This window comes from Falco rusticolus, chromosome 1 (assembly GCF_015220075.1).
Source record: "Falco rusticolus isolate bFalRus1 chromosome 1, bFalRus1.pri, whole genome shotgun sequence".
NCBI classification, from domain to species: domain Eukaryota; kingdom Metazoa; phylum Chordata; class Aves; order Falconiformes; family Falconidae; genus Falco; species Falco rusticolus.
In genome coordinates this window covers 46067313-46083525 of record NC_051187.1, presented here as the reverse complement: position 1 = coordinate 46083525, position 16213 = coordinate 46067313, and the positions used below count along the sequence as shown (strand labels likewise).

The 16213-nt window shown below is 34.4% G+C and overlaps 1 protein-coding gene across 4 annotated transcripts in view; it reads right to left on the bottom strand.

Moving 5' to 3' along the window:
• Positions 1-16213, bottom strand: part of FSTL5 (follistatin like 5) — a 322446-nt gene that overhangs the window by 266955 nt on the left and 39278 nt on the right. For 2 of the 4 annotated variants that reach the window (XM_037377605.1, XM_037377621.1), the window contains exon 3: positions 5803-5836. In XM_037377605.1, coding sequence (XP_037233502.1) covers positions 5803-5836 — 34 coding nt within the window. The remainder of the gene's footprint in view (positions 1-5802; positions 5837-16213) is intronic. The other 2 variants (XM_037377613.1, XM_037377629.1) reach the window with 1 other exon arrangement.

The window sequence follows — 16213 nt, the reverse complement described above, 5'->3', positions numbered from 1 at the left end:
CACCTCACATGAATTTCATTCTATTATGAATGCAATAAAACACAGTTGGAGAACATTTCTGTCTTTACATTTAATCTGTTATCATTGTATATATAATACGTATTTATATGATAATATATATGTAATATATATCAGTATGTATCGGTGTAGTGGTCATCAGGGTATGTGTGACCCCCTCACGTCACTCTAGATTAGTGGTAGAAATAATGAACATATGCATTTAGAAAAATTACAGACATAGCTTGTTATTCCAATTCATTTTCTGACTATACAGCGACAGCTGTGAATTTCTGTGTAATTTACAAAAACTTTTCAGACTCATTCTGGCTCTTTTGTTTCCTAGTTATTATCTTAGTATACATACTTGTTCGTAGCACAAGTGGATTTAGAAACTTTGGAGACAGCCAATATAAAGTTTGAAATAACTCCTATGCTGAAATACAGACATAACTTGTAATGTAACACAGAAGAAACTCTATGCAGTGCTGTTGCTCCCCTGACACCACCATACTCAAACTGCAGTTTTATGGAGTTGGTATGGAATATATGTCTGCATTTTAAAATGTGTTAAATGCTGTCATTCTGTTATATCTGAGCCATGCTGCATTCACTTTTTATTACTTGAGTACTTTTGTTTACTTTCCTAACATAAAGAACATTTATCTCAATACAACAACTGGTGAGTCAAACATATTACTGCAGTTAACTCTGTGGCGTCACACTGGTAGGCAAGTCTGACTAGGCTACTGTATAAATACTGTGCTGTGTTGACAGATCAATCTCAAAACTGGAATGCAGCTTCATCAATTAATGCTTTGTTTAAAATAAATATGAAAGTCTTTTCACAAGTCTGTATACTATAGCACAGAACTTACTCTTAATGTATATTTGCAAAGTCTAAGTCATTGCACTGTTATCAAAGATACTATCTAGAACTGATATCTGACTCTCTGACCCACACACTTTCTCACAATGAGCTTCTGGTCTGTTCAAAAATTAGAAAAAATTTCAAAAAAAGAAAAATTGTTACATTAAAATTATTTTCACATACAAAGAGATTTTTTTGTTTCCAATGTTCCTCATAATCTGACTCTAAACTGATTCAGAACCTAGGAAAAAAAATGGCATTTTTGTAAAAGTTAAACATGCTAAAGCCATTTCAAGATAATAATAATTTAGTAAAAGCCCTACAACATTCAATTAATAACACTCTGTCTGTGGGTCTCTTGTAAGAGCATGGACACAAAAAGGCTCGGAGATCTGTCCAAGTAGAACACCCTGCATTTCTTCCAGCAGTTCCTGAGTGACAGAGGAGATTTGAGTTTCAGTTGACTGGGCTTTGGAGGTGCGTGGAATAGGAGGATAAAGGGGATAGTATTTGGCACACTTAATTCAAGCAATCCTCTTACCACCTCTTAAAAGTTTATTCACTCAGGTAAATTGGAACATAATGACAAAGAAAAAACTTCAGAATAAAAAGGTAGGTCCAATTTAGCAGCCATGTTCCAATGAAAACAACACGCTCAGATAAACACTTACTAACCTGCCTGCTGTTAGGTATATTCTCTGAAATACTTAGAGAAGGTAAGCATAAAATGAGAAAGTCTGAATACAATTAGAAACTCGGGTTGTAATTAAAATACGTCAGTCAGTATCCTCTAAAGTCTCTTTAGCTTTGGGTGTTAATGATGTTCAAAGTTCAGATCAATAGCGGTTAGCAAAAATTGTAATGGTATACTATAGTCAGTATCTAAAGTGTACTTAAATAAAGTAAAAATGTTCAAGTTAATATCATTTAAAATTATTTGCATGCACATTTTGCAAATGCTATAAAAAAATTTTTATATCTTTTAGTAACTATTCTTTAAGTTGCTAGAACAAATAGCTAGTTACATGAGCTGCGTACAATATCATCTTATTGTTCAGTATCAGCAAACAGACCACCTTACTCTCAGCCTAAATTCAAAACTGGTGGTTAGCTTTTTTGTTCTGGTAGGTTTCTCTGGTTTTGTTGTTGTTGTTTTTTTTGAAACATTAAACATTGCTTTTCTAGACTGAAATTAATTTTGCTTCTTAAAAAAGAAAATTACTGCACCATAGTTCAAAACAACAGTGACTAGTTTAGGAACTGATCATCTGAAATGTTACCAGTTAACAAAAATATTTTATGACTCATTATTTCCACTCTGACCATGCTTTTTTTGAGCAAAGAAATAGAGAAGACTTTGAAGTTTGGCAAATAGTTGATATGTGTCACTAGTAAACCTTCCGGTTCTTCAGAAATAAAAATTTTCCAGAATACTGTTGTCAGAAACAATTTCCACTTAAGCTTATCAAGTACTTTATTAAAAGCACCTGAAAGCCTCCAGAGCTAAACAACAGCTGGGAAGAAAATTCTGCACATTGCTTAAATACAACACAGTTTTTCTATTTCCAATTCATTGCAAAAATATCTATTTTATCATCCACTGTAGGTTTGGAATAAAATGTTCATTTATCTGAAGAAATTTGCAGTGGGAAAGAGGCGAGGAAGGTCAAACTGTTACTCCAAACCAGCAAGAAAAATTTAGCAATGTTTTAGTTTGTGATTGTTTGCCTTGTTATTTCTTTCATATTAAAGATGTGTTATGGAACTAATTTCATTTGCATTTTGCACTGGTGATAATAATTTTAATGCACGACATTTTCTCATAAATACAAGGAAGTTTGCCACTGTACACTAAAATTGTAAAATGTTAAGGTATTAATTTACATAGAAGTAGCATTGCTTTTTTTCTCAGTGTACACAAAAGACCTGTTATCCATTAAATAGCAAGAAAACACCCATTAAAACAAGAAAAAGAGTATCACAAATCAGAGAGCGAGGGGATTAGCATCAGAACAGGGCATGTTTGAGTATTGGCTTCTATTTTGGTGTGATCGACTTAGCGGCTGACAGCAGAAGTAACAGATGGGAAAAAAAGAGGGTCAGAAAAATGTCAGGAGAGCAAACAAACACTAAAAAACAATAACAATATCAGTACTAAAATACTACTAGTAATTCAGATTTTTTTTTGTGGCAATAAATCAAGTAAAATGAAATATTACTAGGCACTTATAATAAAAGATGGGCAATGGTGCTTGTTGATAATGTCTTAATCCTGCTGAAGTCAAAAGGCATTTGACTTGAATTCTGCTGTAATATCCTCCTCTTAGAAAAATACAATCTTAAAGAAATTCTTGATAAAAATTAGATACTGAAATACTGGTGTCAACAGAAGTTATGAGGCACACAACAGACTCCAGACTCATTTGGGAGGGATGGTTAACATGAGCTGTAATTGTCCTCTGAATTAAGATGACAGCATTGGTTCTGAAGGTTTCAGAACCTTTAAGGAATTTGGTTTTGTCCTTTTACCATATACAGTATCTGCCACATGCAAAAAGTGTAAGGAATGTTGTTAGAACCCTGTTGCCCCATCCCTGGCAGTGCTCAAGGCCAGGCTGGATGGGGCTTTGAGCAACCTGGTCTGGTGGAAGGTGTCCCTGCCCACGGCAGGGAGGTTGGAACAGGATGATCTTGAAGGACCCTTCCCAACCCAAACCATTCTATAAACACTGTATAACATAAATTATCCTGAGAACCTGGGGACAATTTACTTATCTCACAAGAACATATACACAACACAACACCTTAGGTACTCCATGTGAAGGGTAGTTGCTCATTGACAACACAGAAATGTTTAGGCTGAAACATTAATTTAGCCTTGTTTCACCCAAACCAACCAGTATTTTAAGCAGAAACATTTTACATATCTTATATGCTGTAAGTTACAACTGAAATAAAAATATCTTTATGAAACTTTGCAATGACATGGAAAAAGAACAAATAAAAACAAATAAGAAATTTAAAGAATATGAAGAGAAAGCCAAAAAAAACCCAGCCACAAAACAATCCTAAAGAAACATTAAGCAATTAAGCATACCTGCATATATATATTCCAAAACCTACCCTGTGTACAAGTAGTCTTTCAGACCCCTGAAATCTTCCAAGTTGAATTGTCAGTTTAGGCAGAGACATGCACAGCATGCAGGAAGTTTAGCAGATTAAAAATTTCCTCAAGAGATGTTACAGATACAATCACAACAAATTTTGTGCAGCTGAGCATCAATTTCACTGCCTGTTTGGAGATAATGGATATCTCCCTTCAAGTAGAGTGTAACACTTTCTTTTGGCTGTAGCTGTGGGCAATAAGCCCTTGAAAATTGTTTCTGTGGTTACTTAACTAAACTAACAGCTAATGAATATGATGGGTATTCCTAACTAGCTTATTATATTGCTCCTACTTTTACTTGTTCCTCACATATATACCATAATGACCATACACCTGGCAATACAGTGGGGTGGGAGGGGGAGGGAGGGGGAGCGTAAAACAGCATAATATAACTGAAACAAATCATAAAAAGTCACAAAGAATGGCTGATATCAGGATCCTTCTTTGTAGATAAAGGCTTGAAGTTTGTAATTTCTCTAAAATTAAGTATTTACAAATATCTTAGTTTTGTAATCTAGTCTGAGCTTTCACAGTCCTTTATATAATTTGTATTAAGTCATAATACTGGAAAAGTTTTTAAACAATATATCATGGATACATCCACTACATCTAGAGATGATTCAACTTTATATTGAATTACCTCAGAAAAGAAAATTATAAATCACAAACGGGTTGAAACTGAAGGGGTTTTTTTGGTTTATTTTACCATGCACACTCTTCAGTTGAAAGACCATAAGTCCTGTAGATGATACAAATTACCCTATTACCATGAAAAATGTAATTGTCCTGACAGAACTCCAAACAACCATCAGATTTAGTTTGCCTTTAGATGCCCATGTATAACCTCCGTGTAAGGCAAAGCAAGGCAATTTTGATAAATGAGTACTGTGATACATAAATAACTGAATTAAGAACAGCTAACTCAGGTGATATGATTAACCGTTTCTTCCTAAGACAATAAAAAAATACATAGGTTAGTTTGTCACTCAATTCCCTCCTCTCTTTGTAACCTTTAACTAGGTTCTACCACCTTCCCTTTGTTTTCCTTTGAAAGTACCTCATAGCCTACCTCTAGAGGCAATTAAAATATCAACAGAACAATCTTTGCCTCTATTGGCAATTTTGACTTTCATTGCTTGCTTAGCAAACTTTTAACTGAGATTCGAGTGTTCTGTCTCTTAACAGACTTAGAAAGAAGCATAAAATCCACAGTTTGGGTTTCTGAACTCTTAATTTTCTTGATACACGGCTATTTCTTTAACCTGGATATTCTCTCTCTTGTAGTGCTTAGCCACTGGCACAGAGTGAGGTGCAGTGAAAGTATAAAAAAATATATGCAAAACCCACAGATGACAGTAGTTTTGCAAGGTAGCCTACTAAGGACATGATTAATTTATGCATAAACTGGAATCACATCCAGTTAAAGATTTATTGAATGGAAAGGGAGAATCTAAAGTGATGGTACTGATGTTTCATTGAAGTATAATAAGCACCCACAGTCGAGGACACAAACTTGGTGAGAAGTTGTGCAGCCAACCCAATCCAGACTACAGCAGGCAGCTTTGTTCATCTCAAGCAAAGTTCCAAAAATAGTAGATTATGCATTTACTTTCTATATTTCATCCCCCTTTCCTGGATATTATTTTTGTCGTTTCAAATACAAAAATACTGAGCAAACAATTTGTCTGGATAATTTTTTACCAGCAATGGATGTTAGATTTGTGATATTTGTAAGAATCTTCACATTGTGAAAATAATTAGCGCTTACCTTTATTTCTTGAGCTTTCCTGATTCTTTTCCTGCTGCAATTAAAAGTAGAAAAATATATTATTTACAGAATTTGTTAGCACAAAAAAGCATAGACTACAGATCCAAATGGACTGTCTAGTTCATGATCCTTCCTGCTCCAAGATAAAATCAGCTGCACTTTACCGGCTGCAGGAAGATTCCTACATACCCTGTGTTTAAAATTCCCTAGTACTTTTCACATTTTTTTCACAATGACAGTGATTAAGCACTGGAACACATTGTCCAAAGAGGCCATGCAGTCTCTCAGACTGTATGCTCTCAGATGCTCATTATTCAACTGAACAATACACTGAACAACCTGACGTAATTTTGAAGTTATATCTGCTTTAAGCAACTGGTTAAACCAGGTAACTGTAGAGGCCACTGTGAGCCTAAATTATTCCATGATATGGATAGGGTGTTCCAGAACCTTGTAAACCCTGAAGCAGTGCTTAACCATCCTCCGTTTCATCCTGAAAGTAAATTTGCCAAAATCTCCTCAACTACAAAAAGAAAAAAATATTATTTTTACTGACTTGCTAACATCACAGTGAAGATAGACATCATTTCATCTTTAAAGCAAAAAAAAGTCATCTTCTCTTGCTTCAGTTACCTTCCAGTCTTCTCCATTTTTAACAATTTTAATATGCCTAAATCATTCCAATATTTTAATTCAGAATTGTCTAGAACCAAGGATTTTTAAAAATACATCAGCTCTTTAACTGCATCATCAACCCATAACATATATTGACATATTTCAAAATAACATTTCCCTTCCAAAAAACCAGTATAACACAGCTGCTTTCAACAGGTTTTTTACTATGATCCCCTTACTTGTTCAGTCTTTAAGCAACTTTAACCAACCAGTCTTTTTCCATAGCATCTAGTTATTTTTTGTATTGGATTTTCTTTGAAATACCATTGTATTATTTTTCTGTAAAAATGCATTTAAAAATAACATAAAAACATGTTAGGAGGTAACAGGAAAAGATTCCTCCTGCTGAGGCAACACCACACAAAAATGGATGTAAACTTCCATATTTAGAAAACAGTCAGCTGGATAAAGCCTCTGAATCTCTTTTTTTTATGAATAAGCAGAGCAAGTCATTCTCACACCTACATCCAGAAGACTAAATTGGAGGCAGCTGTTCATGGAGTGAGAGACTTTATATTTCTTGTTATGCAAAAATACCCATCTTTTACCTCTGGAAGACCAAATTTGTATTTCTGTTATTCCTTAAAAAGCCTATGTTTGAGACATTGGTCACGTAAGTCTTTTAGTTATTATTTCTAATGATGAGGAACAGGAAAGGAGGGCAGAGGGCAGGAGAGAAAACTGAGACAGGAGTTAGCACTGGGGTGCATTGCAACACAACCCATTCTATGATTCTGTGACTGACCAGTATCACATCATTTGCACATGGTATGAAACAACTCACAGGCAATTTAGAATCTCACAGAGGTGGATATTTCTTTCATATTCCAGTAAAAACAATAACTTTTAAAATCCTTATACATATTAATATAGTATTAATTCTCAATACTGATACCAAGAACTGAAATAATGTATGTGGGTATGTGTGAATGTATCATATGTATGAAATGGGTCATGGCTAACTTAGGTAGGCACTAGACAGTTTATGAAGCAATAAAATCTCTGAATCCTTTCTATAAAAGTATAAAAAAAATACTTTTTCCATCAGCCATGTACTATGCTATCTGGGTGTTAGTCTCAAATTTTGTAAATATTTATAGAACAAACTTGTTAACCAGAAATCATGAAAAAGGTAATTCCTCTAATTATGTTAGATGTGTTGAATTATTGCCTTCAAGCTAACAAAGCAGCATGGCATCAAAAATTAATTATGAAAAAAATTGTTTTGGAGTTAACTCAAAATCTTTAAATGGCCGAAACTTATGGTTTTACTATTTTGAACTAAAAATCATCAGTGCAATACTTTACTGAAAACAACCAACTCCAGCCTCAAGCTTCCTTCAAATATACATTCCAATAATTTTTCAGAAAACTTTTTACATTTTGTATTTTTACTTGCACAACAATTCCTGTACAGTGGTTTCTGAATAATGAAGCCTAAGTGCTTCTGAAGTTATTTCTTTTTTATTTGAGCAAGTACTTATTAAGCCACATTTTCCAGTTGTATTACTTGTTTCACATGCTAAAATATGGAATGAAAATCCATTTGAAAATTAATGGTATATTTACATAGTAACTTACTCTTTAAGCAGCTTACTTCTTAAATGCTTTACATTCCGTATCTAAACCATTATGATGTCTTACTAAAAGGCCTGATTTCCCTGTTTAGTATTAGTAGTAGAAACTCATTTACAAGAAACAGACAGATAAAATACAGGCTGAAACTGGAGGGGGAGGGGGGTGGGGAGGGGGAAGCAGCAAGTTAATTAAGTACATTTGCTAAAGGACTCACTGAATACTCTGAAACTACAACTAATGCCACAGCTCTTCTGTTTATTCATTTTGATTTCACTGTCTGGCACACATCTTTTGTTTGCTTGGCAAACATTGAATAATTATTTTCTACTTGGGCAACAACTGCTACCATAGCCTGTTCTCCTCTGTCCTCCTCATTGAATTTTAGGTTTATTTGATTTTCTGACTGATGAGTTATTTCTTCAGAAATGCCAAAGTCCACATAACATGAAAGTTTGAAAGTATGTTTTCTTTAGTATCACCTTTGTACCTATAACTGCATGTGTTCATTAAACGCCTTCATACCACCTACATGAGAATGAACACAGTAAAAAATCTGCCACATAACCTGATATTCAGTATTAAGTATACACTGAGCTAGTTGTCTTCAAAGACATCAAAAAACCCTATGAGAATTTACTCAAGGCAGTAATCTACCCACAAAATTTCAAACTTTGCTTTTACACAGTTATACAAAGAGATTATCTTTGTTTTGGTACTGTAATTTTTCAAATATTTGATGCTTTGTAAGTTTATGCCAGTAAAAATGATATTGGAAAGAGGCTAAGTCCAAACCAAAAGGGCTTGTTACTACGCAGCTCTTACCACATCCATTTAGTCTTATGTATGTCCAGATTATACATATAAATCGATGGAAAAGTTAATGTCTACACCAATATGTATGTCTTTTAATAGTATATCTTTTGATAGCACTTTTCCCAGTTACCATGCAAATAATTTCAGAATAAGACTTTATTACCTGTCTTTGAGTAATATAGAAAAATATCACCTGAAACCATTTCTCTGCATTCACATTGGTGTTTAAACTTTACCAAGGAGTTTTGAAATTGATGAAAAGAATAAAGCTATAATCAAGTATTTTATAATTCACATGGATGTAAAAATGTTTAGCTACCATTAACTTAAACAGTGACGCCATCTAATCTGCAAACAACTAAAATGTATTATTTCAGTTTTTCTTATTTTGTAAAATATGGGTAGTGATGCAATATTTGTGTTGTTCCTGCAATCTGATCTTACAAACCCAAGTCAATGACTTTTCTTCTTGTTTCAAAACAAAGAAGTATGTCTAAACCTATACCTATCCAGAGAGCATGTTTTCAGATTTCTCCATAACTACATTAGAAATACTTGTCATATATTTTTTTAGATTTATTTTAAAGAAAAGGAAAAAAAATACTTCTGCCTTTATGAACAATAAAATATAGTGTACTAGATTGTAAAGCATTTTCACTTACCCACTTAATGTTTCCTAAATCAATGAATGCTGTTTCCTGAAATACAGGATATGATATGACAGGCTGAATTTACAAGTAAATCTAAAGTCCTGATTTTCATGCTGCATTAAAACTATAGCAATATTTGTAGTATTGCTTAACTCCTTTGACATTTCTTTATAAACTACAGTCAGCATTTGGTTTAGAAGAACTGTCTAGTACTTTCTTCTAGTCTTCACAAAGGAGCATTTGCTTTTATTTTGATTTTATACCTCTTCAGAGGTCAGAGAGCGAAACTTAGACTTTAACAGGCCAGACCATTGTAAACTCAGTGGAATTTTATGAGAAGCAGTCTGTGCTTATTAAAAAAAAAAAAAAAAAGGGGGGGGGGGAGACTCACGGGGGGGTCAGGATTTAGTGCCAAATTGTAGCCAAGTCATATTAGCACTCAGATGCTAGCATTTATAGGTTCCATGAATCCTTTTTAGTTCCATGAAGCTCACTAGTCTTCCCCCGCCCCTTCCTTTAGTTTGCAATTAGAAGAACAGATTTTTTTCCAACAAAGTTGCAAAGCCTATAACGTCTGCTCCATACACTACAGTAAGTAGATTCTGACGTCTTAATCCAAGCACTAATTACTGTATCAGAGTGGTGTTGCAGAAAAGCAATCTTAAAGATCAAATCATGGCATCAAAGGCAAAGAGAAACACTGAAAAGGATAAGGAAGACTTTTTAGGGAAAACAGTACAACAAGCTCAGCAAAGTTAGGAAAGAAAATTGCCTAGATGAAATTTTAAAATAAAAAAAAAAAAACAGGACTTCAATGACTCCAAACCCCCCACATTTCAAGGAAAGAAGGCATTAGCTGAAAACACCTTTTATTTTCTTTCATTTTTCTAATATCTTTATTTTTTTTTAATTTCAGCTGAAGATTTTTGAGCAGCTTTTCATAGCTTAGTTCTCTCAAAAGACTCAAATTTTAATTTTAAGTTTTATTTAATTTTAAGTTGCTATTCCATCTACTAAGAAAAAAATTTGCTAGCAGATCGTAGACGAGCCTCAGTATGATACATGTCTTGGGCCAGCAAGGCACTTGGTAGCAGCAAAGTGCATCCAGATGGAAAGAGAAGTCCGTAAACCTGAAGTTATTTCAAGATTAATGGGTGATTAGACTAGGTGTAGCAGACTACGTGTAGTAGACTAGGTGAACTGTGAAATTAACCTTCTGCCTAGGGAAAGCCTGCTATATTAGACTTTTCAACTGAAAACATGGAGTTAAAAAATACAGAAAAATTTATACTGAAGGTGCATTAAATACAGACTCTTGCTTATTATTAAAAGATAAAGTATGCAAATCAATCTATACAGAAAACCACTAAGCAGCAATGATTTGTGTTAGTGAGTAAGTGTTATAAGCACCTATAACTTAAAAAAATTAAGTACAGATGCTCAGGGAAATAGGAACTACTTGTCCTGATGGGAAACAAACAAACAAACCTCTCAGAGTCCTGGAACATGAGAGACGTAAACAAACAACTGTTCATCAAGACAGGTATTTCCAATTAGATATTTTCACTTGCATTTGTGCAGGATGTTAGGGTTCTGATGTTAGTTGGCCTTAAAATAAAATAAAATAAATCTACCCATATGCTATTAGAAAGCAAGTAAAAATGTGCAAACATCACTGTACTAAGTAAAACATGATAATTCTGTCTAAACACTGTGGTGTGGAGAAGTTAATAGACCTGCATTTGCGCACATTTCTGTTATTTTTATCCCGTAATGCATTATGATATGCATACAAAATATTTTCACATCATTTATTAACAATCAAAGATATTATATATATTTACTGTCTAAATAACACCAAGATGATTACACAAACCACAATATTCTATTGTTATCTATTGCTACAAGTAATCTGTAAACAGGACAAATTGTCATGCATCCCAGGATTTTTTATCTGCTCCAATACAGAAAAATAGTTTTGAATTTAACAATCTCCAACCAAATTAATCAGTCAAGTTGTGTGGCTTTGCATGGTTTTGTGTTGCATCACATTGTATCAGCCTGATGAAATGTGATGATGCAGAACATACTAGAACTGTAAAGAAACCTTCCTGAGGTGTCCAACAGACTGAATTAAATGTAAACTTTTCAAAGCACAGTGGATGAAAGTGGAGAAAATGTTAGATTTTCTGCTGTGTTTGTGAACTAAAAAAGATCATGGACGGCTGACCACACAAATCACTATTCTGGCAATAAACTATCTGCAATATATATCAAACTAGGCTCTGTAAAGAAACTGATTTAAATACACACAGAAATGCTTTTGCAAGGTTTAAAAGCTGCTTTTCTAGTGCTATTTTCTCTTTGTCTTAACAGACAAATAGTATTGGTATCTCTTAAAACATCCTAACATTTTGACATCATCATTGCTTAGAAATGGCATTATTAGTAACTAATGTTGGCATAGTATCAAATTTTATTTAGAAAAAGAGCTTCATATTAGCAGTAAGGGGAGTAGAGCAGGATGGTCAAAGGGACTGTTAATGTACAGTGATTCCAAAGAAGGTACACAGCCATTTATAAAAAAGACCAGAGCTGATTTGTAGAGGAAGATAAGATTCTAGGACTAACAAAATCCACCAGCCATTTTAGAAACAGTAAAGTTATTTTCTTAGTCCCATTTAAATATGTATCATGGACATTTTGTTTGGTTTTCTGTTTTTGACAGAAGTGTTGGTATTTATAAACCATGAATGCTGCATATAGAAGCATATTGACTTCCACTTAATTCTGTTTTTAAAAGGCAAACTACATACTTGTATTGCATCTAGAGCTTCACTCATGTCTCCACCTGAATCATCTGCCAAGACTCTGCGTATGTGTCTGCCACAGGGGGCTAATGATAAAGAAGAGGAGCCTGATTTCTTTCTTGCAAAACTCAGTCAAAGTCTCTTTTCCCGTGGTGGCTGTATTTAAAAAGTAGCTGCTGAATTAATGGAATTCTTAAAATAAACAAAGTGCTAATTAGTCTAAAACCTGGTAGATTGTCCTTGATATTTGACAAAAATTAAAATAATTTAATAAACATAAGCCACTAATAACAGAAACTGATGAAAAAGGGAGTGCAAACTTATTTGCTTGATTAACATTTTATAATTAAGATTTATCATTAGTCATATCATAAAATGTAGTTAAAATGCAGAAAATTAGTTTTGTGTTCATTACATTTAATGTTCATTCTGCAGTAGGGGTGCTTTGTTACTATATAGTAAATCAAAATAATTAAAGGAATAATTAAATATTATCTTTAATAACAAATGAGAAATACCAAGAAAATTATTTCTATTTATAGATTAATGTTGTTAAAACATACACAAGCTATAGTGTAAAAAACAACATATTGGCTTATATTGATACAACAGCTTTAATTATAAAAAATCTGAATTATACGTGTACAGAAACTTTTTATTCATGGATGAAATAGTAGCATGGTCACAGCCACAGAAAGCAAGTGCACATACGGTACAAGACAATTTGGTGTACTATTCTCAGAGCTAATTTGATCAGTGACATTATGCTGAAATTTGCATTTCAAAAAAGTTTCACAGAACCAGACTTCAGACTCTTAGCAACTGCAGTACAATTACAATTTAAACCAAAAACGTATGCAAAGAAGCAGCAAACATTTACATTTGTAAAGCTATTCTGTTAAGTAGCAATAAGCAAGGCCTTGCTTACTACAGTAAGGAAGGAAGAAACAATGAGCAAAAAGCGATCCATTTTCTTGTCAGAATACTATTTACTACAGAATGCTTTGTAATTTAATGACGGCAATAGGATTCTTGCACTAATATTCTGCATACACAGCTCATTCTTGTTTGAGGTTGACACCGTTTACAGCAGCAAATTCTGGGAAAATAATATGCACAGGTTGTTATTGTATCAGCTAAAGCATCACATGAATGTAAGACTGTGTGAAGGAAACAAGATGTGGGGCAAGGTGGCTAGGGAGAAGTAAGGAAAAATATAAAGCTGTTGAAGTTCTCACCACTAATGACATTCCCAGGATTCAGTATTACTAGATATTACAGTCTTAGAATAAGCCTTACAGGCCTCTGGAGAAAATCTGATCAAGTCTTGAATTTATGAACTTTAATTCGTGGGACCATGCAAGGGACTCAACAGTGTTTGGGAAGCCTAGATACAAGACTGAAAGATTTGTTTAATTAGAAAAACCAACCAAAGCCCTCACAAAACCCAAACAAACAAACAAACCCCCAACCCCAACAAAAAGCCAACCACAGCGGTGGGAGTGGGGGTAACTGTGAAATCTGTGGATTGGGTTCTTGATTTGCTGATTTAGATCCCCGAGGAAGAACAAACACGGCAGACTCGGGAAGGACAGTATGATGAAGCAGTTGTTCCCCTTTGTGTGCAGCAAATTACAACCCCTCAAAGGAAAGGGGAAGCAGAGAAAAAATAAAGATACGCAAAAGTTCCACATCGCCTTATCTACACCTATAGACTTGAAGGAAAACTATTCTCCAGATCAGGCTTCAACAAAGCATGCACTTTCTTCTGTCCACTTTCCATCCAGAGAAGTTCTACACAAAGGGTAATTCACGGTACCTCTATTTAGGCACGTCTGACTGTGCATTGAAGCAAATGGCCTAGCTAAGGCCAGTGCGTGCCCTGCTAAGCACCACAGTGGCCTGGGACTATGTGGTGCAGAGCCCAGAAAGCCTGGCCCTCAAGGTGAAACAACTGCCCTGGGCCAACGGTGCAGTCTGATGCCTCATGTGCTTCAGTACCATCTGAATTGGAGTAGCTTCATGCTGATGTCACCATAACATTGTACACACCGTATGTATATACTACGTTTTACATTCTACAAAATAAGACTTCCTTTCCAAAATAAGCAGAGAGAGAAAGATTAATGGATTTTAAAAGCAACAGTTCTTCAGATGGAATTGTTGATGATTCATGTGGACATATTTCCTAGAACTACTTACTCCCTAGTGTAAAACGACCTGCCTGCAGCAGGCGGCAGGTAGCTCCCGAGGGAAACAAGCACCCTCCAGTTAGGCCTCTGCGTCCTGAGGACTACTGCAGCTGAAAAGAAGCTGAGAAGTAGTTATTACTTTTATCTTATTTTTAAATTCAAGGATCTTCATTTCACTAAATCATTGCTTTTTAGTAGGATTATAAAGTTTTCTATTTTCTTTTTATTTCCGCCGTAGGATCTTGTCCAAAAGGAATCTTAAGGATTCTACTGGCCCAATAAAACAGTAATCTTTCCTTCATTTTACTAAAGTGGAGATGGGCCTGTTTTCCAAATTCTGTCTTTTTTAAAAATGGAAAGAATCAGAGAATCAGACTTCATACTTTGTTCTCCAATGACAGACCAAATAGATGTTAAATATATAAGCAGTTTCACAGCACATGACAGAAAAAAGTTCTACCTATTTTATATGGCTGTGCAGTGTTGTTGGGTTTATAACACTTTAATCATTAAACCACTTTATGCATGGTTTAAGCAGGGGAAGTATCTGCTTTGGCATTGAAACATGTACCACTACAGCCAAAACATCCGACATACTAAAGACTCTATAAGCCAATTTATGTAGTCAAATCCAGGCTAAAACTCTCTTTAGCCAAGCTGGAGGAGCTATGGATGCTATGGAAATGATGGCTACACAGATGTTGGTTGTTGCTATTTGCGCATTTTTTGCACTAAACTTTGAACAGACATTCAGTGTAGAATTACTTCCACATGTATAGACAGTATAAGATGTACTTTCTTCCAGCCTACCAAGAAAGAAATGAGATAACATAGGACATCTGATAAGGTGCTGTAGATGAATATACTTATTTCATATAGTTCTTAATCATATTCAGCATATATATTTATTTTCAAGTTATCTGAGGACACTCCAGATTTGAGTAGACGAACAGGGAGAAAGATCTCCAAGAGGCAATATTTTAGCATACTGAAAATTATAAGGGACAGTATTTAATGGGTATTCTATTATCTTCCCCCTCAGGTGAGCTTCTAAATCTCCATGTACCTTCACAATTACTGAAAATATTTCCTGACAGTATAATGTTATTCTCCCCACCCCTAAAAAAAAGAAAAAGGCAAGCAGCATAGATCTTAGCTGCGCAATTCCCATTTACATTAGTGGGAGTAATTGGCCTAAACTACCTTTCTTTATTATTTTAGAGATGGTTTTAAAGTGTGATTTTCCAAAAACCACATAATATGCATTGCATTTTATTATTCAGCCTATGTGAGGCACATTCAGATCTTTTCTTTCTTCTGCAAATGTTCATCTAGAAAAAAGAAAATCTGCAGGAAGAATGACAATTGGAGTGTAGACACGAGAGCATCGACATCAATTACCTTCAAGGTAATTAGTTAGAATCCTGGAATGCAAGTAATATTTAGTCTCTGTTAGGACATAATTATGAGTAAAACTGTGGTAAATCTACCAGTATTGATTAAAAACAGTATGTTGAGAAATTTCTAGGAATAATATTTAGTTTCAGCAATTCATCTTACAAAGGCAAATAAGGTAGTGTTGCAAAGGAGAAGAAAAGCTCATGGTATGAATATTAATCAGTTACACCCACCCTTTTGTAACTTGTTCAACTATATATTTGAGGAATACATTCATTTTAACCAGAGATCTGAT